Consider the following 22,602-nt stretch of genomic DNA (forward strand, 5'->3'; position numbering starts at 1 on the left):
GCTAGTAGTGAGAAGGGAAAATAGGTGACTGTGGACACAAACATTTATAAAGAGCTGATTTTTTTTTTATTTCCATCAGTTCAAAAGTCTTGCATCTCTAACCAAAATACTTTCTTTGAGAGTAAAATAGTCTCCTCTGACACTTTATAAGTATATACAAAGCACACTCCCAAAGCAGTGGGATGTTGAATTCTAAGATCGTAAAGACTTTCAGAGTGTGGGAACAGAGCTTTTAAAAACTATGCATTAACTCAATTACTGTATTGAAAGGCAGTACCATTTAAATTATTGAATTAGGTCTTACTCTCATATTGACAAACAAAAATGAAAGAACACTTTTCTCTGCAAGTTCAGAAAATAAAAATAGCATTGAAAGGCCGAATATATTCTCTGAGCACAGAGTAAATCAAGAGCAAGTTTGGGTAAGCAGCCATTAAGGATCACTGAGAATATACATATAAAATCCGAAATGAAAGAACTCAAAAATATCCTAAGCTCGTGAAGTCATACTAAAAACCTCCTGAAATCATTTTTTAAGCAGCTTCTATCTGAAGGACTCATGCTCCTTTTGGTAGGCCACAGAGCTAATGAATTAGGGAACTCAAAACAATCATCCAAAGGTAGTATCCTGTCTATTCAACAAACACTTCAGGTGCATTTCCTTTTGAGGGGCTGAGGACCCAGCTGAATTCAATGTGATCCCTGCACTCCAGAAGTGCACAGTCCCATAAAAGGTGATGACAGGTGTGAACAAATTTCTTTGGAAGCCCAAGAAAAAGAGAGCTTGAGCCTCTTTGGTTAAGGAGGGCTTCTTATCTGCAAGAAAAGACTAATTTCCTTAGTGAATGAGGATAGCTGGCCCCACACAGGACCTCTCATAGCACCTTCCAGAAGCAGCACCCCTGACTTTGAGGGCTATAGGGGAAGGAAGAACAATAAATCAGTTAGAAGAAGAAAAAACATCTTGGTGTAGAGGAGAGGTTAGCAAAGTTTTTCTGTAAAGAGCCAAATTGTACTTATTTTGGGATTTTCCAAGTGGGAAAACTGAGGCTATTATATAGAAAGAATATAAAAGAAAAAATAAATTTCTGAAAATATTTACTGATGAAATTAAAAATATAATAAAAATTAAATACAACTTTTATAATACAAGTCTCCTAAGGATAAGAATGGAATTTAAGAAAAAAATATTAACTTAATTGAGATTCAAAGTTAGTGTTTCCCTTACATCAAATTGATTGCAAGTATTCATCTTTTCAAACCATTTTTAGCTCACAGGCAATGCAGAAACAGATAGTAGGTCAAATTTTCCAACCCCTGATGTAAAGTCATGGAAGCCATGTTGTGGACAGTTTAAAGAGCTGGGCAACAATTTCAAAAGTCACATAGAATAAAAAGAAAGAGAGCTAGGAATGTTATGGAATTGTGAAAGAAGGAGGCCATTTGAGGCCTTTACAGGAACTGTTTCAGTAGACAGGTGGCTGTGAGTGCGTCATTGAAAGGGTTAGAAGAGAATGGATATGTCTACTTGCTTGAGACATTGGCCAGTAAAAGGATTTTGAGGAGTCTGGTGCTCACTGGAGGTAATATCGACATTAAACAAAACTTGGGAGGGCTATGCCTGTGTGAACATGAGTGAGATACCTGTGAGCCTGAGAGAGCAATGGAAATAAGCCAATATGGATACAAGGATGAAAGTAGAGGTGGACAGCCTTATCAAGTGAAATCTTTTGTACAGTGAAGACTTTTAAGTAACATGGTGCAATGGAAGGAAAGTGGACTTTGAGAAAAACAGATCTGCTTCTTAAAATTTTTTTAATTATAGTTTATTTTCAATATTATTTTATATTAGTTTCAGGTGTCCAGCATAGTAGTTAGACAATCATATACTTTACAAAGTATTACCCCAATATTTCCAGTAACCACCTGGCACCATACATAGTTATCTACACTAATAAAAGAGAAAAATGGTAATTGGTGTATGGCGCTACCGTTTTCATTGGCTAATCACAGCTATACGCAAATTAACTGCCAACTAAGATTGGCAGTTAACTGCCAACAAGATGGCGGTTAATTTGCATATGTAGGCACAATGCAGGGAGGCGAAAGGGAAAGCAGGAAGAAGCCCCCTGCCACTGACAGTGATCGAAAACCCAGGGGGGAGCTAAGAGCTGGGGGGCAGGGCAAAGGCGGCCCTGGGGCCACCTTTGCCCTGCCCCCCAGCCATGATTGGAGAATCAGGCACCTTTGCCGCCCTGGCCAGTGATAGCAGGAAGTAGGGGTGGAGCCAGCGATGGGAGCTGGGCACGGTCGAAGCTGGCAGTCCCAGGAGCTAGGGGTCCCTTGCCTGGGCCTAAAGCGGAGCCCACGATCGTGGGGCCACTGCAGCTGCGGGCCCTGGCCGGATGCCCAGGTCAGAGGTGTTAGGCCTGGGCCGGGGCGGAGCCTGCAACCTCGGGGAGCTGGGGGGGTGGAGCTAGGGATTGGGGGGATATGATGGTCCCCTTTCCAGGCCTGAAGCCTTGGTCAGAGGTGTCAGGCTTGGGCAGGGGTGGAGCAAGCGATCAGAGGGAGATGGGGGTCCCCTGCCCAGGCATGATTCCTGGGCCAGAGGCCTCAGGCCTGGGCAGGGGTCAGAGCCAGTGATCGGGGGGAAATGGGGGTCCCCTGTCCAAGCCTGACACCTCTGGCAGAGGTGTCAGGCCTGGGCAAGGGGCCGATCAGGCGATCGGAGGGTGATGGGGGTCTACGCCTCTGGCCGAGGCATCAGGCCTGGGCAAGGGGCAGAGCCAGCAATCGGAGGGGTCTGGGAGTCCCCTGCCCAGGCCTGACGCCTGGGCCAGAGGCATCAGGCCTGGGCTGGGGGCAGAACCAGTGATGGGGGGAAATGAGGGTCCCCTGCCCAGGCCTGACACCTCTGTCTGAGGCGTCAGGCCTGGGCAAGGGGCCGATCCTGCGATTGGAGGGTGATGGGGGTCAATGCCTGAGGGCTCCCAGTATGTGAGAGGGGGCAGGCTGGGCTTAGGGACACTCCCCCCCCCCACACACACACACCCATTGCACGAATTTCGTTCACTGGGCCCCTAGTTACAATATCATTGACTATATTTCCTATGTTGTACTTTATTTCCCAGTGACTATTTTGTTAATTCTGATATGTACTTCTTAATCCCTTAATCTTTTTTCACCCAATCCACCAAATGCCCTCCCCCTTGGGCATCATTCAAAACAGATTTGCTTTCAAATTTTGGCTCTTTGACTTATTTTCTGTGTGGTCCTCAGAAAGGAGGTGCACTTCTCTATGCCATTTTATCATCTGTTAAACAGTGGTGGCAGAAATTCACCTATAGAGTTGTCTTGAAACTTAGAGATACTATTAGTAAAGCCCAGAGCACCATGCTTGCTACATAGTACCTTTAAGAAATGGAGGCTGCTTCCATTTTTGTTGTCATCGTTACCCTTTTTAGTTGGAAATCATAAGCAATCTTGCTTTTAGAACTCCCACAGCTCTTGATTTGTTACCATAGGTTGCTAGAAATTAATGTATTCTGCTATCCTATTAGATTATTAGGGTTCATTTACTCTTTTATTCACCAAACATTGGGTGCTGACTATACATGAGATACTTGCCAGACCCTTTAAATATTCTTTATCTTTGTGCTATATGTATTCATCTGCTCTCCTCAGGGCACCTGATATGTAGTGGATATTAAATAAGGAATAGAGGGATAGCTGGAAGGCAATTTGTTCATTTACTTAACTGGTATTAATTAAGTACATAATATGTGCACCAGGCATTTTTCTACATAGCACTGGATAATTAGAAATAGACAAAAATTCCTGTCCTTGTCAAAGTTACATGCTGTTGGAGGAAAGACAGTAAAAAATATGCAGTATGCTAGATGATAATTAATGTCAGCAAGAAAATAGAAACAATGAAGGGGATAGAAAGGGCTTCTGAGGATGGGTCAGGGAGCAGTAGGACAATTTTTAATAAGGATATTAAAGGAGAACAATGGGAGAGTGAGCCCTGCAGATACCTGAGGGAAGTGCATTTAAGCAGAGGAACTGCAACCACTTCTTAAGTGGGGAAATGCCCACTGAGTCCAAATAACAGCACGGGGGTAAGCATAGCTGAGAGAGGATGGTGGCTTGGACCAGGGTGCTAGTTGTGGAAGTGGTGGGAAGAATGTGCTTGTTTGGGCATACTCATTTGTACATGCCATGGATGTATGAAGAAAAGGACAAGATCTGCAAACAGGCCCACAGAAAGAAAATAGGATGAGGAATGCCAAGCAGTGGGGAGAGCCAAGTTGAAATTGGAGTCATACCAAGATGAGTGCTGTATGAGCCATCTTTTAGCCAGAGTCATGATTTCTTAGGCACATTATTATTTTTCATTTCATTATTACTATGCGATGTCCAGACATGCTCATGAGGGAGTCAGCTCATGGAACTTCCTGTGAGATCAGTAATGATTGAAAGCAAACAAATGCCCTAGCTCTGCTCAACTCCACTACTCATTACTTCAAAGAAAGGAAGTAAGAAGTGGAAGGCAAAGAATGCCCCTCAATAACACTTCCATATTTATAAACTACAAAGGTCTTTTCAAGATGTACAAGGTCAGTAGAGGTGATTTGTTTCCCCTTGTAACTTCTGGACATGATTGGAAATTGAATCCAACTTTTTCTTCCAGTAGACAGAACGCTCCACAAAGGAAAGAGATGTACTCAGGAGAATACAGCAATTCATAACAGAACTGGGGCTAGGATTCAGATATCCCGGGATTCCAGTACTTTCCAAGGACATATGGTTCCCTTTCACCATTTGTGACACCTGACAGCTTTGAAGTTTTCTCTAGAAATTACAAACGAGGATATATTCCATTATTGCCTTAAATTGACATTTAAGAGTTAATGACCAACACTGGGGGGAAAGGCTATACAATAGCATTTATAACCTGCCATGACAAAAAAATCCAGAATTCTCTGCTTTTTTGTGTATGTTATTAGCTGACCATTCTGTGCCTAGGTCCCTTAGCTTGGACCTCTCCCCACCACACCCCTCTGTTGAGAATAAATCTGTATATCAAAAAGTATCAAAACATCTCATAAATTATAAACAGAGCAGAAAAACCTTCACACTCTCTTACATCAGACAAGTGCAGAACAGGTAAGGATCCACTCTCCCCCTCATATTAGAACATACCAGAAGATATAATCTGTTTGCAGAAATGTACCAAAGCTCTCACGTGGCTATAGGTACAGACTGCATGAGTCTTGAGGCAAGTATATCAGTTTGAATTGCTTCTATATTGAGTCAGCAGCACTTTGGCATTTTGGTACCTTGTGATTGCCATTCCCCCCAGATCCTTTCTATATGTGCCTCTCTGGGTGCGTATCAGTTCTATGAGCAGGGTTACCTCTGAGTAATACAGTCACTTTGGAAATCTAGAGTTGCCAACAGCAGTGGCTGGTAAAGGGGAGAGGGAATGAGACAGGGGTCCTTGATGGTGTGTGTGTGGTGGGGGGCAGTGTTCAGAGGAATGAGGAGGAGGTTCCTTCAAATACGTAGACTTGGGGAGTCCCAATCACAGCTTACCCCCATTTGTTTTACTCACCCACTCAAATGTTCAATCAAAATTAAGTGCTGCATTTGACTGGGCAGTCTTTCACAGTCTGGATGAATGAGTATAGGGAGCGCAGCGGTGAACATGGACCTTGCTCATGGGCACAGGAAGGTAGCCATGCCTTTGGGACTATCCCAAGGAAGTCTGCAGCAGGGAAATCTAATGTCAGGAAGTAAGAAGTGGAAGGCAAAGAATGCCCCTCAATAACACTTCCATATTTATAAACTAAAAAGGTCTTTTCAAGATGTACAAGGTCAGTAGAGGTGATTTGTACATCATCCCCCAGCGCATTCACCATATGGTTGCCAGCCATGTCAACATCACTAGCAATGTGCTATGGGGCTATGAACACTGGGACATGGCCGACAAACTGACAAGAGAGAATAAAGGTATGCTCATCTGCTCTACCTATTATTCACAGACCATCTGCTCTACCTATTATTCACAGACCCCTCCCCCATTCTATATGCAGCCAACAGGTAACTCCATGTTGCTAACATGAAATAATTAATAAAAATTACCTCCAAATATTGGTAATGTCCAAAGTAGGAATGCCGAAGACTTCTCTTTATAAACCAGCATACAGGTGAATAGGCAGCAATTAACAGCCATCCTTGTAGCAGTCTTAAAAAATCCTAAAGAGATCTTCAGAATCTTACTTTTTTCAGCTTCCCTAATACTGCTTCTTGGCAGACTTTTTAAAATTTCTCATTGTAGTGACTGCATTTGTAACAACCAGTCATTGTGGTTTCCACAAAACACTTTGATAATAGTCCAATATTGTTTTCTAAATGCCAATAGCCATTGTGGCAGCAGGTAGAGAAATCATCGTAGCTCTCAGCTTTTTCTTTCTCTAAAACATCACACCAGTTATATATATATATATATATATATATATATATATACATATATATATATATATATATATATATATATATATATATATATATATATATTCAAAGTAAGAAATACATTTTTGGGTAGAATTAATGCCAGAGAAATATTTACCAGCTCTTTCTATATTTAAAAATGAATGTAGCAATGCACATGGAGTCATCAATAGTTGTTAAAGGCAGTGTGACTTCACTATTTAACATTAGAAAAGGAGAAGTTCTCATGCTACAGCCTGGCAGTGTAGCCCTGTGTGGGTTGGTCAGATGAGGAAGGAATGGGGAGATAATGAGCTTTCTCTATGTTGGGGCATCTGGAGAAACTTACTGTGTTGGCAAAAACTATAGGATGTCATTTGATAAGAGTCAGTGGAATGTGGGAACAAGCTCCACTCTACTTGGGCTTCATATATGTTCACCATGCTAAACCTCACTATGGCAAATGGTGTTCTGAGAAGGTCCCCGTGTGATAAGGGAGGTCTAGACCCCATTGTCACTCTTCTCAACTAGACTAACAAAACCTGTCTCTTCCCATTCCCCAGGAACACTCCATCTCCAATGTGTCTCAACAATGTCTCTCCCATCGATGCAATGGGGAATTATAACAATGGCCCAGTCATCATCCCCCAGCGCATTCACCATATGGCTGCCAGCCATGTCAACATCACTAGCAATGTGTTACGGGGCTATGAACACTGGGACATGGCCGACAAACTGACAAGAGAGAATAAAGGTATGCTTATCTGCTCTACCTATTATTCACAGACCATGGTGAAATCAACTGTGCTTTGAAGGGCTTGGATTTTCCTGGTGGCCTTATCTTTCGGTCTCTGATTTTCAGGGCTTAGATAGAGAAGAGTGGGTTACCTCTGTGCTGACACAGTGACCAATATTTTTTAGAAAGTGAAAAAGTCTTTGATTTAAGTATCTTTTAATGCTTAAACTAATCTAAACTGTGATGTGTTGGCAAATGACTATTTCAGATTTTCACTCAATGGTAAGGATCAACACAGAGAATCAGGCAAAACAAAAAAGAGAACGATTTTCATATTTATTATGATCCTGTTGGCTTTTGTTGTCAACTTTAATCTTTCTGGGGGACTGAGGGGGAGGTAAGGTTGAACTGAGGCCTTCTACCTTCATTATAACCAGTAGCTCCAGTGAGTACATGATAATGTAGATTGAATTTAGAGGCAAGGGCCAAAGTTCAGCTAGTATTTTTAACACACTTATAGCTAAAGGTTCTGTTTATGGTAACACATGAGTTTTCTACAAAAAAAAAAAAAAATGCAAGGAAGATCCTACTATACCGGAAGGTAAGTGAATTTTGGTGATTCATGCTGCCATCTATGACCTAGCTGTCACATCAGTTCACAATGAAGCCTCACTATGTTAGTGAATGTGGAAAGTAAAAATAAACAGCACTTTTGCCCTGGCCATTCTTTTGACTTTGCTTATTTTAGCTCAGGAACCATAGACACCCCAACACCAGTCAAGATGGGGATAGATGTGGGCTTTTGGCATCAGACTGCAAAGAGGTGACTAGCAATTTGGAGTAGTAGAACTGTCTGGTCAGGAATAGGGAGGCATTCGTATCCTGCATGGTCCAATGGCTGCTGCTCGTGTATGATGTGGTGCAAGCTTCATGGAGTGTACTTGGGTGCTACTAGGTCTCCAGCAGTGCAGTGAGTGATAGCGTTTTCCTGTATTCAGGTTGGAGTTGGAGGCCAGCTAGATTCAGATGGAAGTTATCTTGAGTTTGACTCCAAAGGACTTACTGGACTTCCTAGCCCAATTTTTCTCCCAAGCCCCAGAGTCCTCAGAACTCAGATAGCTATCCTTTCATTTCTACTCTGGCCGTAGGGTTCTGGTCTGCATTTCTTCTGTCTGAAAAGCTGCTGCTCTAATCTCTGGGGCTGTACTCTCCAGTGTCTGATTATGAAATGAGGTTCAGCCTACCCAGCCCTCCTCCATGCTGCATCTTCACAGCTGAGTATGTGCAGAAACAGTTCCAGTAGAGTAGGAAGGTCTCAGATTTTGAAGCCTGATCATTTATGCATGCCTGGTCATGCACTGGCTAGGGTACCTCGGGCAAGTTATTTAAATCTGTGAGCTACTTCCCAGATTTTATTTCTATAAAGGGAATAATAATAAGATGATGATGATGATGATGAAAATACCCAGAAGATAATACAGATGTTTTGAATGAAATAATATGTGTAAAACAACTAGCATAAAATATCAGATGCAAGTTAGAAATCCTACAAATATTAATTATCTTTCCTTACTCTATATTATATCTATATAATTCAAAGATTCTATAGCTATCAAAGTATATTCCATAATTTCTGACTTTAACCCTCAATTCAACTATATACATTGACTTCTGGTACTATTTACAAATATTGGTTACATGTGTTTGTATAGCAATTTCTAAATGCTAGTAACTGCACTATTTGCTTTATAATTTGTTGACTCTTTTATCCCCATGTCATAGATGAAGAAACTGAGACTCTGAGGTTAAGAGACTTACCCATGATATCACAGTTCTTAATGTTGGGAACATGAATTGAATCTACTGTTCAATTCCAGAGTCTGAACTCTTAACTGATAGACTAGACTGCCCGTCTAGAGATCAATATTAATAATGGGTCCTCAGAGACCATCGTGAGCTCCTGCCTTTAGTTACTTGAGTAGTGAATAATTCTTAACTTGTCTACTATTCTAGGTGAAAACCCAAAGCCAACTGGTCCAGACAACCAGGCCTATCCAAGGGTTCTAGAATTGCAAGCAAGGGCACAAGCATCTTAAAACTTGGCTAGCGTATCTGCCTCCAACACTATGTTATTTTGTATAAGTAACTGGAGGACTGTTCAATATTTATGAATTTCCTTCATAATTATATCCATTTTAAAAATACATTAGGGTAATTTCTTTTATTTTTATTGTATTTGTTCTATCACCATTTATCCCCTCTGTGCCCTCTTCCATATACACTACTCCTACCCCCACAGTCACCACACTGTTGTTCAGTGGGCTGGGGAGAAGACCTGTTTGGAATCTTCTCTTTGTAGCCTTGAAGTTCACATACTTGTCATTTCTGAACTGCTTACAGCTGGGATTCTTCCCACATCTGTCTTGTCCACACAGAGATAGGGAAACTGAGGTACTTTTCTTTGGATTGGTACTATGCATCCCACTAGAGACAACTGTGTACTTTCACCTTTTTCTACCCAATTGTGTAATTGGTGAGGTTGGCTCTCTCACTGGAAAGTCTCCATTTCTGCCCCATGCCTACCCACCCATGCAGCTGCAGATGACTTATTTCAGAAGATTCTAATGCTAAAATTGATCAATGGGGCTGATTCTACTCTCTGGCCTTTGGTCTAGAAGCCCTGTACCCTACCTTCCCAGCTGCTTGCTAGAAGCAGTTATTAAAATGATGACCTGGATATCTAGTTAAGAATACCCATGGGAAATCCAAGTTCACATGCTGCTCACATTCATTCAACAATGACTAGGTCCTTTAACATGTCTTTTAATATTTTATTACATAATAAAATATTTTAGATGCTAATAATAAGTTACTTTTTTATCAGCAGAATTACTATTATTGCATAGTGTGGGTTAAAAAATATCACATAATCAATGAAGTTGATATCTAGAAAAGGAGCCCACATGCTACGCATAACATGAGGAATAAATTCACTGTTTAGTGAAAAACCATCTGCAGGAAAATCAAGCACATATAACCTATGCATGGAAATTGTTTTTCAAGAAGGCAAGAGAGCATCCTGACCACTTTACAGTAGTCTCAGCCTCCCCCCAAATACCTCACCCCTAACCAGCACAGGTGTGATTTCCTCATGGCTGAAGCTGCTTTCCTGTGGGAAGCTAACAAAGGGGATGCAGAGAGCCCTCTCCTAACCAAGATTAACACAGTGTGAGACAAATCAATTTAGACATGGAAAGGGGACACCTAGCTAGTTTCCAGACATAACATAGTCTTTCCCATAACCCCTACCCCTACCTGCACCCCAAAGCAGAAATTCTAATACTCTGTTTACATTGGTTAGCATTACTATCCATCACTCTACCACTACCAGTGTTTCCCTTTCTCCCAGTCAACTGGAGGAAAATCAGCTGGGAATTCTTACTATCAGTGTCCTGGGGGTAGGGAGAGTTATTATGTAACACATACTTGAAGGTCATTTTCCTTCCCTGAAGCAATAACCCTTACAAAATGAGATGCCTCCTGCACGTTTATTTGGTCTTAGGAGCTGATGGCTATAATTGCTGTCCAGGTTCACTGGCTATGTCTTCATCATGCCAAGAAAATTCAGTAAACTCAGTTTATTTTGACAAAAATGAAAAGATAATATTTTCCAATCAATACCATATACAATGACAAACAGCTTGCTGTCATATAGACCATGGCTCTCTACCATTTTGTGTATAAGGATCCCTTTCTAAATATAAATTTATAATAAATAAAAATATAAATTAAATACATAATATAAAATATATTTAAATATATTATATATTTATATATAATTTATGTGTATATTTAAATGTACAATTATATATTTATTATATAAACATAAATACTAGTATATAGGCAAATACATTTATATATAATATATAATATATACATATCGTGATGTGTGTGTGTGTCTCACAAACCTCCACAAGATTTTAATGTACTTTTAGAATTGTTGTCTGAGAAAATATTACTACAAATTAGCAGATTTAAATGAATTTGTGTTTTATTAATCACAATAACACAAACATTATTTATGCTGCAGAGATTTTGGATCTAACTAAAGATCAAAATAATAGTACTTTATATACATATGGGGCTTTAGTCCCCTAGTAAGTACTCTATAATTATTTTATGAATGGATGAACAATGAATACATTTTCTTATGTCCACATGGTTGTGTTGTTGCATGAAGTCAGCTTAAGCAATCTGGTGCATATTTTCATGATGTCATTTAAAGGTCTGACCAAGATCTGCTCTGATTTTCAGAATTCTTTGGAGATCTGGACACACTGATGGGGCCTCTGACCCAGCACAGCAGCATGACCAATCTTGTCCGCTACGTTCGCCAGGGACTGTGTTGGCTGCGCATCGATGCCCATTTGTTGTAGTGGGTGCTCCCCCATGTCCAACATTACCATCCATCACTCTACCTCTACCAGAGTATCAATGGTTACTGGTGGAATGCCACTCATCTGGAACGTTCTCTTTATGTTTGTTTTTGTGCTTATCTCGATATCTGTGAAAAACAGAAATCATTGTAAGTGGACACTACAACTTGAGAACAGTGTATGTTTTATTACTTAGTCATTTTTAGTATTTTGTATGCATTTATTAGATCCTACCATCCTTTTGTGCTAGATGAAATGACACATTCACACAACCCAAAACAAAGAATGGAAAATACTTGCTATAATAACAGGTTCCTGAGAAATTAAATCATATATATATATATATATACAAAGGACCAGCAAGTATTCAAATTTTCAGCAATAGCCATTCCCCAAACTATATTATTATGTCCAGAAAATAATGTATTTCAAAATCCATTGTTAAAGTTTTGTGGTTCCTATAGAATTGATCTTCAGGTGAGAGTTTTCATTGTCAAAATTCACTAGTTAGATGTTGTAGCAATATCATAAAATCATGCATTAAGAAAATAAATGAGCATAGTAATGCCACTCTTAAAACAATATTGTGGCAAGCACCAGAGGACATTTTTGTTAGCATCCCCCTCCCTGATTCCCCATTTTTAAAATTTTAATGAGTGGCAACATTTGTTTGGACAACTTTAAGGCATCAGCTAGCATAAATATTTTTGAACGCCATAATTTTAAATGTAAATATTCACCTGGAATTCTCTTTGTGTAAAGCACTCCTCTTGGGGGGTACTTTCGTGGGTGCACTCCCTAGTAGCCAAAATGCTGATAGTTGGGTCCAAAATTGGCAGGATTTTTTTTATTGCATTGTGCTCAAATCTCTAGAATCAAAGGTCAAGTTGTCACTACCTAGAAATAATAATATACAGTTTGCTTTCTAGTGGCTTTAAAATATGGACTTCCCCAATTAATATCCCCAATCTCTATTTACAGGGTTTCTTTTTCTTCTTCATTTTCTATTCTATTTCTTTTCTTTTCCTTTTTTCGGGGGCTCATTAGATTTTAACTGAAATACAATCACTGATTTTATTCAAGTCTCTATTAATATGAGTCATTTCCATTAAAATTCCAAAGATAGGTCCACATTTTCTAAGTAGTAGAGCTAGTCTTTTAACAAAAATTAGTCTGGAGGCAATGCTTTAACCTAGAATTTTTTTTGAAAAAATCTTGAAGATTAGGAACAGTTCACGCAATTTGGACATTTCTAGATCAGTTGCAATTATCCCCACCCCTTATAACCCTGTACATCCATTTCATGGCCCTAAACATTACAATGTAAATACCATCTTTAGTATTCTAGTTCACCAGAAGAATTCCCCACATGTGCTAGACAATATCCATGCATTAGTTCTGTATAATTACCTGCTGGTATATAATTCCTCATAGCCTTTAATTTGCTGAGTTAGTGAATTTTGTTCACTGTTAATGACAAGTTAAATAATAGATATATGCACATGAAAGATGAAAACTTGTATGAATTTTAAACCAACTCATGCAAGTTTGTGATTGGAACAGCAAAGGATCACCCTGCACTCTTATTGTCAAGGTTAGATATCACCACAGTTGCAAAAAAACCAGACCTAAGCTCTTCTCTGGTCATCATTGAGTTTAAGGTCCGGTCCTTTGTTGTATAATAAGGTTGTGACAGTTTACTCCAATGGCTGAAACCACATTTTTAAAATGACTGCTGGGAATGTTCCAGTAACTGAACCCAGCACTTTTTATGCTCCCAGTGAGGTTAAGCTTTACATTCACAGTCTCAGCAACAATACTACCACATGCAGACACACAGAAATAAATGAAACCTCAGAGAATATTTTCTGAGTCTCTTAAATGAGGACAATAATAATATGAAAGACTCCAAGCACCCAAGGTGGGTGTCATATATAACAAATTAAGCTGATGGCTTTGCATTGACCCAAGTTATCTTAATGGCTTACCAGGTAGAGTGCATGACTATTACTATACAGGCTGGGGCAAATGTAGGTTTACAGTTGTTCATATGGAAAATAATACAATAATTAATAATGATTCAAGAATAAACTCTAAGTTTCATGTACTCATGACTTTAACCTTACTTTTGTCTCACCCTGTATAATGAAACCCACTGGTTTGCCTTACAAATTCAACCTAGAGCACATTCCGAGATGATCATGGATTTAGGAGCAGATTCTACTAGAAATAAAATCACCGGAAACTAGATATTAGAATGCTAGGGGAAATTTCCAAGGAAAGCAAGCATATTGCCTCATGGATGTAAGACTTGTAGCTCTAGTTTCAGTAAGTTGCTATGTTTACTATACATACAACAGGGAGGTAGCAGAGAATCCTGCTTCCTGATGTCATCTCTGGTAGCTGAGGGTAGTGTGTGCCAAGTCAGCAGCACAATTATCAAATCTGACAGTCGAGCTCAGGACCACCACGAGATTATTTAGTATACCCATTTGTAAAGCAGCTTAGAAACCAATTAAACATGGAGGATAATTTGCCTTCCTGTCCTTGGAGATGAGATATCTTTCCATTTCACGATTAAGGATTGTTGCTGTTTTCTAGGCACTCTATCACATTATAAATGGTGATATGTGTCATAGATGTGCAGCTATTTGAGGGATTGAGATAGTTTGCCAAGTAATCTCTTCAGTGTACCAGTTTGTGGGAGGGATGCAAGACATGTGGATGGCAATGAGAGATCCTGCCTTGAGACCTTTATGGAGACTTGGTGAGACACATCTCAATAAGCACATAGAGGTAGGATAATGGGCAGAACAGTGACCAGCTCCACCTGAGCAAGTACACAAATGATCTCAGCCTTGCAAAGTAACCCAGGTAAAGCCACCACTATGACTTCATTAGTTATCCATACTTCAACCACAGAGACTTTGACATGTTTGTGTTATGATGTTGGCTTGGCTTTGTATATTTCATTGACTTTAGGTTTTTTAGTGGTTTTGGCATATTACTGTCTGAGTTTGGTAGGTAGGATTAATTTGAAAAGGGTATACTAGTGTGGTCCTCCGAGTAGAATTTAGTCATAAACATGTTGTTAGCCAGCCTTTAATCTGTTAATTATTTAATAATCTCATTGGAAAAATACTGGTCGTTTTATATTTGGATGATATAATTGGAAAAGTTAGCTGCTGTTAACTTTTAAAAGACTTGAGGCTGGGACGCCTTTTTTTCCATATAATGACATAAAAAGATTCAAACCTTCAGTCAATAACCAAGTTTCTAAATTAGAAACCATTTGCTAAAATGTGTTTTGTTGAATTTTCAAATTGATGGGTTGTCATTTGGACATTACATCAGTAAATACATTGGATTGCGTCTAAATTGGAAAGATATCTGGTCTATTGAATCTTTCCCAAAGGTTTCTAAGTCAGTTTTTGTTTCATTTGAATTTGCATCCCGGGGGTTGAAGTTGGAGTATGAAGTTGAAAAGCATTTTTGAAGGCAAAATTAATTTAGCTGTGAGGGTAAAACCCTCACATCCTTCTCAACAGGCATGATGAAATTTACCTGCATGATTTGGCAGGTGGGAGAACCAAACTGGATCACTGAGTAGGACTACTCAGTAATGTAATGAACTGCTTGCTTAGAGAAGCATCACTATACCCATTAAGAAAATGTGTGGCAAGATGGTATAGCTACACAATATCAAATTAATGGGTTGATTCAGTGCCCCTAAATTCAATTCTGTGGGGGGAAATGTTGAGCCAGTTGTCACTACTGTTATGCAGCTGGCAGACTAAATTCTTTTTCCTCTTCTTCTTCTTCTTGTCCTTTTTCTTGTCCTCCTCCTTCTTCTTCTCCTTTTTCTTCTTATCCTCCTCCTCCTTCTACCCCTCCTTCTGTTCTTTGTTCTTGTTGTTGTTGTTTCTCATTTCCACTCACACAGTCTTGTTCTCATAATTAAAATCTGATTCATTTTCTCTTCAGTGTTAGCAAACCCCAACAATAGAAGTGGTATCTGCGTGTTGATAATCAGCATTTACCCTGGCAGGAGGCTAATTGGATAGGCTATCTCAGACATTAATCCTATTGTCTGATATTTTCTGGGAAATAAAACGTATTCATTCCCTTTCCATTCATTCTCCTCCTCACAAATCTAGAAGCCCTCTTTACCAAGAGCATCACATTTTCCTCTGAAATCTAGTGACTCAAAGAAAATTGCATTGTGGGGAGTGTAGAGGATAGGGAAGCCCTTCAGGCCAGGCTGCAGTTCTTGCCCCTTTCTGCTTCTGACATGAGATGTTAATGAATCATCCATCAGGCTCACATTGGGTTAGGGAACATTGAACTTCTTTTCTGATCCATAATCAATCATCAGTCTTCTAAGAGAGTAGAGCTTTGCTATTTCATTAACTGTGCAGTGTAGACTAATGGTGTTTAATAAACTTTATTCAAAATTTCAAACTCTTTTGCCAGTGACCTCAATTTTTTTGGCTCTTTGATTTATACCAAACTTTGAGGAGGGAAGGGGGAAGCAAAGGAAGCTTCTCTGATAGAAGGCCTCTGGCAAGATGCTGCAGTGGCAAACCCATTGCCTGCCAGCACTTGCAGCAGCAGCATGCAGGCCAGCTGTGGGAAAACTCCTGAAGAATACCCCAGTGGCCCGGCCAACGTGACTCAGTGGTTGAACATTGACCTTGAATCAAGAGGTCACGGTTTGATTCCCGGTCAGGGCACATGCCTGGGTTTTGGGCTCTATCCCCAGTGGGGGGCATGCAGGAGGCAGCTGATGAATGATTCTCTCTCATTGATGTTTCTATCTCTCTCTTTCTCTCTGAAATCAATAAAATATATATTTTTAAAAAGAATGCCCAGTGGATGTTTTGAGCTGGGGATAGCTTGTTCCTACTGAGGGACTCATTGTTCTCCAGCCTCTGTAGCAGGAAGTCACCTGCCATATTCAGAGCTTAATAAGAATTGCAAATGCTTAACCTATTTGATTTTGGAATGCATCATACATGTGGCTACCCAATAGAAACATCTCTGGGAGTAAAGCCCAGTGGGGTGACTATGAGTAGCCAAATACATCCCAAATCCTCATGCCCTTCTGTGGCTGTGCAGTCCTTATGAAATTAGTGGAAGAGGAGCCCCTGGGAAAGAGGCCAAATTGGAGGAACTCCAAAAGAGACTGTGTTAGTGCTATGTTGTCCAGATCAAGAGCTAGCTTCTCCTTTGGTCAGCCTGGCATGCAACCAGTGGTGTACTGGTAAAATGTTTAACAATAAGCTCTCTGAGAAGATAAAACACTTGATTTGTAGCATTTGCCAATTCTTGTGGTATAAATACTCCCACCACAGATGATTTCAAGCTGCTATGATGTCATTGAACACAGAGTTGGGGAGAGATGCACATAAAGCTGGGAGATTGAGCCTGCCAACTCCAACACAGTACTGAATGCAGCCAGTCAAAGAGGATTTGGACACACACATGTACTTCAATGACAAACTATTACATCATTTAAAAAATGCATCAATCCCCTGTAAAAGTAGGTAATTTATGATGAGGCCCTAGAGATATGAGTTTTCAGCTGGAGATAGATGAAAAAAATGAAGACCTCTTAAGCCCAAAACACAGGTGGATCAGTGGGGGTGGTTTCATCATCTCCACATCCTGAAGGTAAAATGGAAGTGAGATAAGTACTTAGAAAATCCTCATGGTTTGTTTAAAATAAGCATAGGTGAATGTTACTGTTATTATTTTTAAACATCCTAGTGGTATTTCTAACATGTAAATCTAAATTGGATAAATTATTCACTATTGTTTCTTCTAATAATTGGTAGCCTTTGTGTAGTTAGGGAACATGAGGGTTTCTATGGAGAATAGCACAGGCCAAAATATAGTTGTTGTTTTCTCATAATATGGAAACTCAGTAATTCTCCTCCTCTCCCTAATGTTGTTCAGAAGGTTTTTACATTAGTTATTAGATATTGAAGTTATTAATTTAACATATGTTTTTAGTTAAAATTACCTACTTACTGTCCTAGCTCTAAATTCAACCAGAATTCCTCCTGTATCAATTACATAATTAATATTCAGAAATAATCATCTAAACCAAAATAATTCCCTTTTTAAAGAAAGCCAAGGTCACTAACAAGAAAGAATAAACTTAAATATATATTTTTTAAAAGAATGAGGTTTTCATTAAAGACACACACATCTTTTTTATTAGAGCTCCTCATCATAAATCATCCTGAGAGTAGAATAGAAAGTCTCAAAGGACCTGTTCTCCTGGTCCTGCACATCTTTTGTAGCTAATGAGAGGTTTACATCTGGAAAGGTTGACAAACTTGCCCTAAAATCCTATTTTTTCTTTACATTTCTGTGTTATGTCCAAGCTTGTGTCCATGGTCGAATGTTAGCCCCAGAGGAGATATGTGTCTTACTCTTTCTTTCTGGCCTTTCTTTTGCCCCTGCAGTTCTTTTTGTGGCCAGTGCAATAACGAAGTTTGTAGTGGTATTCGATCCCTGCACTGTAAGTCCTGACTGGAGAGGGGTAACATCTGGGGCCAGTTTAATTGACATTACATTCACATAGGGACTTGGAGTCTCCCAAGGCAATAGACCAGTTTGCTTGGATACAGAGAGCTAGAATTGTGTTCATCATCATCCAGTGATTCCCTATTTCAAAATCATCCTCACTAATCAATCATATACACCCACAAATATTATTAATGAGATTGATTCTGCCTCAAGACAATTTGTCACATAGTGTTCTTCCTGGATGATTCTACTTTGGATATTTTACAAAAAGAAATGTCTGAGATAAAATCCCTTATAATTATTCAGTTCTACATATTGCTGCTTTTATTCTTATTTTCATCGGAGTGCTTCTGAAGATTGTTTGAAGTTGTATTATTTCCAGATAAAATTAATACATCAAAAGGAAGCCCAGTGCAGATATCATACTCAGAAGGCTACTTGGGATTGGAAGACACTTAAAATTCTTCCCCTTGGCACACATGGTTAGTTGAGTGACACATCCTTGGGGTCCTTCAAAGAAGAGACGGTTTTCTTCTCTGTTCTTGTGGTGGTAGTTGTTGTGATGGTGGTTGTTGTGCTTATGGCTGAGGTTGTTATTGTTATCTCCCTCTCTATATATATCTCTCTCTTCTTGCTCTTCCTGCTTTTCTCCCCCCGTTCCTCTCCCACTCTCTCTGACTCTGGCTTTCGCTTTCCTGCTTGGGCTCTTCCTCTTTCTAAAAAAACAGTTGAATTAAATGTGAGTTTCTGAATTGTACCTGTTCATACTTTTAAGACATAAATTAATAAAAATGTAGATGTGTTCTGATTCAAAACATGCCACTGGAAAGGCATGCTGTATTATGAAACCATATTATAATAACTACATTATTACATGATAGTATAAATATTAGTCTGTTGAATTCATTTGTCCAACTGTATAACTTTGTGAAGCAGTGTTTTGACCTTTATGACCTGATTTTGGAGCAAGTGGTGTTGTTGCACGCAGATGAGATTACTTATATCAGGATTTTTCAACGAAATTCAGTTGGAGGCCTGGCAATGGAAAACCTCTTCAGATGTTGCAGTAACCATTACATATATGAAAAAACAAATTTCTGTTCAAGAAATTTCCCAGAACACTTCAGCCAAGCTGGCTTTTAAGTTTATATTTTTCTTTTTTATTCCTTTTCTTTTTTTTCCTGAAGGAGGTGTTCCTTAGTATTGACTAAATAAATAGTTTGATTGCTTTATGCATTTCTTCTTCTTCTTCTTCTTCTTCTTCTTCTTCTTCTTCTTCTTCTTCTTCTTCTTCTTCTTCTCCTTCTCCTTCTTCTTCTTCTTCTTCTTCTTCTTCTTCTTTCTCTCTCTCTCTCTCTCTCTCTCTCTCTCTCTCTCTCTCTCTCTCATCAAAATATTGAGATCTGGAGTCTTTGGTTAACCTGCATTACACCAGTCTACAGGCCAGAAATGATAGCTGAATCTAAGTAAACATTGATGGCTTTTCAAAAAGGAACACCCCATGTTCATTGGGCCTTTCTCCACTCCACACTGACAAATGCTAAGGACAGATGTAGTTTTTGCTGAGGGAAATATTTATAATGCCCTCTGATACCTAATGCAGTTTAACAATGACTCCACCTGTTTTTTCAATAAGTCATTTAACTGAGACTTGAAAAATACCCCTGAGACTTGCCAGAGCTTTCTTCTGCCTGGTCTACAGTGTGTATGTGTGTGTGTGTGTGTGTGTGTGTGTGTGCGCGCGCTTGGTACCTGAGAGGCACATTCTTGTCTTGTGTGCTCATTTGAAGTATTTCCTAACATTCTCATTAGCTTGTATATAAGAACCAGAAAGATAATCCCAACATGTTATAAGTGAAGATGTGACTCTATAAATATCTTTTGTTCTTGAAAAAATAAGACATTTTCATGCATATTTTAAACAGAAACTTTGTATATTTAAGTGTCATGGAAAATACTTATAGGGTAACCTGGATACAAATGGGAATTTAAATGTCATCATATGCTTTGTGTGCAGGGGTACTCTCCACACCATGTTGCTGAACTGTTGTGGCAAGCCATAACTACACAAATAAAACAAATCATCTGTGTGTGTATGTGTGTGTGCACATGTGCAACATGTCTGGCTTGCTGTCCTTCATGAGATTTTGGCTTTCCCTTCCTGAAGAGCATTATTTTACAGTTCCAGGAGGCCATGACTACATTATTATATAACTGCAGTGTTTGAAATGAAAACTCCTTTCCTCTTGGAAGCTTTTATCATAATATTATGGTTCAACCACATGGATTCCACTGGCCTTTGTGAGGGAACCTCTTCCTCTGTTCAAATCTGAGTTTCCAAGGAAATTTTTAGATCAAGACACATGGGATGGAAGGTGAAGGCCACCTCAACTGCAACAAATAAGCTGAGTTGAGCCCTCAGGATTGGAGTGAGCTTGCCTCGAACTGTGACTCAAACCCCTGGGGTCAATTTCAAGGTCTTGGCTCCCTCCACATCTGTACAAAAGCAAAACAATTAGAAATAGCCTGGCCTGCTTCCTGAAAAGAAAATTTTCTGAGACCCTGCCCCAAGTGGAAGACCCTTTTCCACACTGGTGGCAACCCAGGCGGCCTTTAAAATGTGATTATTCGTAAGCTGCCCCCTTTGTTTTATTATAATCCAATTGGTCTTTTGAACCACTTTTTTGAGGGGTGCAGCTTTCCAATATTCATACTTATTGCAGATTCACCAACTGTCACAAGCATGCTCATCTCATCAGAAATTTAGTAAGTTCAGATGTTCTGTATAGACCAATGTAACTGTTCTAATATCAATCAATGAATGAAATGGTATCTGGTTCCTAAAAACTGGTTTCATGTGCTTTATATGTATAAACCTGTATCTGCCTGTGTTGCTTTGACTTTCAAATGTGTGGCACATAAGCATTTTGCTGGTGCTTTGTTGTCAGTACAGTAACTCTGTATAAACATTTTAATGTAGTTTTATTGTTTTCCAATATGATGTCTCTCTAAAAATGATATTGGCTGAGCCCATGCATTGGTTTCTCTCATAGAGGCTTTAACTATACTGCCAATGCATTGAATTATTTAAAAAATTCAAAATAAAATTTTTATGTAAATCTCATTTTAGACATGTAGATTATTCTGCTCACAGACTTTCTCTCCATAACTACCTTGTTACCACCCCTGTGGTATTATAATACAGTCAATGCTCTCACTTAGTTCAACAGCTTTAAAATTGAGGGTCATAAAGATTAACTCTCACAAAGCCAGTTCATTTTATAATAGAGGTCTTTGAACCATCATTTAAAGACCATTTAAGAGAAAATCATAAAATGTTTAGTTATCTGGATTCCTATTACACAACACAAAAAATGTACAAAGTATAAATTAACAGCTGTAGTAGTTGCAGAGTGGAGAGTAAATAATAAAACTAGACCAAAAAGAGAAGCACAGCCAACTGTGGCCATTTACTGCATAAGGATACCACCACTGGCCTAGGAGGGCAGCCTAAGCAATATTTTTGGGTTACACTAGTGATTTAAAGCCATCAGGAAAAGCTTAACTTTTCTTAAGTATATCGTTTTTATAAGGCAAAAGATCATGCCATATATTTTTGAACAATTTCCTTCAAAATACTAGACAAAAGAGAAGGTTTCAGGTATCTAGAATATTTATTTACTAGAGGCCCGGTGCACAAAAATTGTGCATGGGGGGTCCCCTCAGCCCAGTCTGCACTCTCTCCAATCTGGGACCCCTCGGGATTGGGCCTAAACTGGCAGTAGGTCATCCCTCTCACAATCTGGGACTGCTGGCTCCTAACTGCTCACCTGCCTGCCTGCCTGATCACCCCTAAATGCCCCCCCGGCAGCCTGGTTGCCCCCAACTGCCCCCCCTGCTGGCCTGGTCGCCCCACACAGCCTGCTGTCTAGTCATTTGGTTGTCCCTGACAACCCCCCTGCCAGCCTGGTTGCCCCATGCAGCCTGCTGTTCGGGTGTTACTGTGATAGAGTCCCGGACAATTTGCATATTCTTCTATTATTAGTATAGATATAGAATATAGTCTCTGGCCATGTGAAGTGAGAATTTGCAAAGATAAGAACAGTACAGAACACAATATTAACAATCAGCTTGGCTGAATTTTCTGTCAACAAATGAACTACATTCAGCTTCACCAAATATTTTGATACTGCATGATCCTAGTCCAAATGTGAACATAAATGTAGCTAAAAGTGGTTGAAACTGATGGTTGTAACACTATCACTAAGAATTTCAAATCCTTTCCAAAACTGTAAGCCTACTATATCTGTAAATAGGAACAGTTTTCTTATGAGATAATGAAGAAATATTTGATGTGAGTAAATCAAGTTAAATGGATTATAAATTTGTTTTCAA

The 22,602-nt window shown here is 39.4% G+C and overlaps 1 protein-coding gene across 2 annotated transcripts in view; it reads left to right on the forward strand.

Annotated features, from left to right (window-relative positions):
• AFF2 (ALF transcription elongation factor 2) overlaps window positions 1–11,945 on the forward strand; it is a 626,368-nt gene extending 614,423 nt beyond the window's left edge. For both annotated transcript variants that reach the window (XM_081081418.1, XM_081081419.1), the window contains 2 exons: window positions 7,062–7,252; window positions 11,549–11,945. In XM_081081418.1, the coding sequence (XP_080937544.1) occupies window positions 7,062–7,252; window positions 11,549–11,670 (313 nt within the window). In that variant the 3' untranslated portion in view covers window positions 11,671–11,945. The remainder of the gene's footprint in view (window positions 1–7,061; window positions 7,253–11,548) is intronic.
• The last annotated feature ends 10,657 nt before the right edge of the window (window positions 11,946–22,602 follow it).

This window comes from Myotis nattereri, assembly GCF_964212035.1.
Source record: "Myotis nattereri genome assembly, chromosome: X".
Classification (NCBI taxonomy): domain Eukaryota; kingdom Metazoa; phylum Chordata; class Mammalia; order Chiroptera; family Vespertilionidae; genus Myotis; species Myotis nattereri.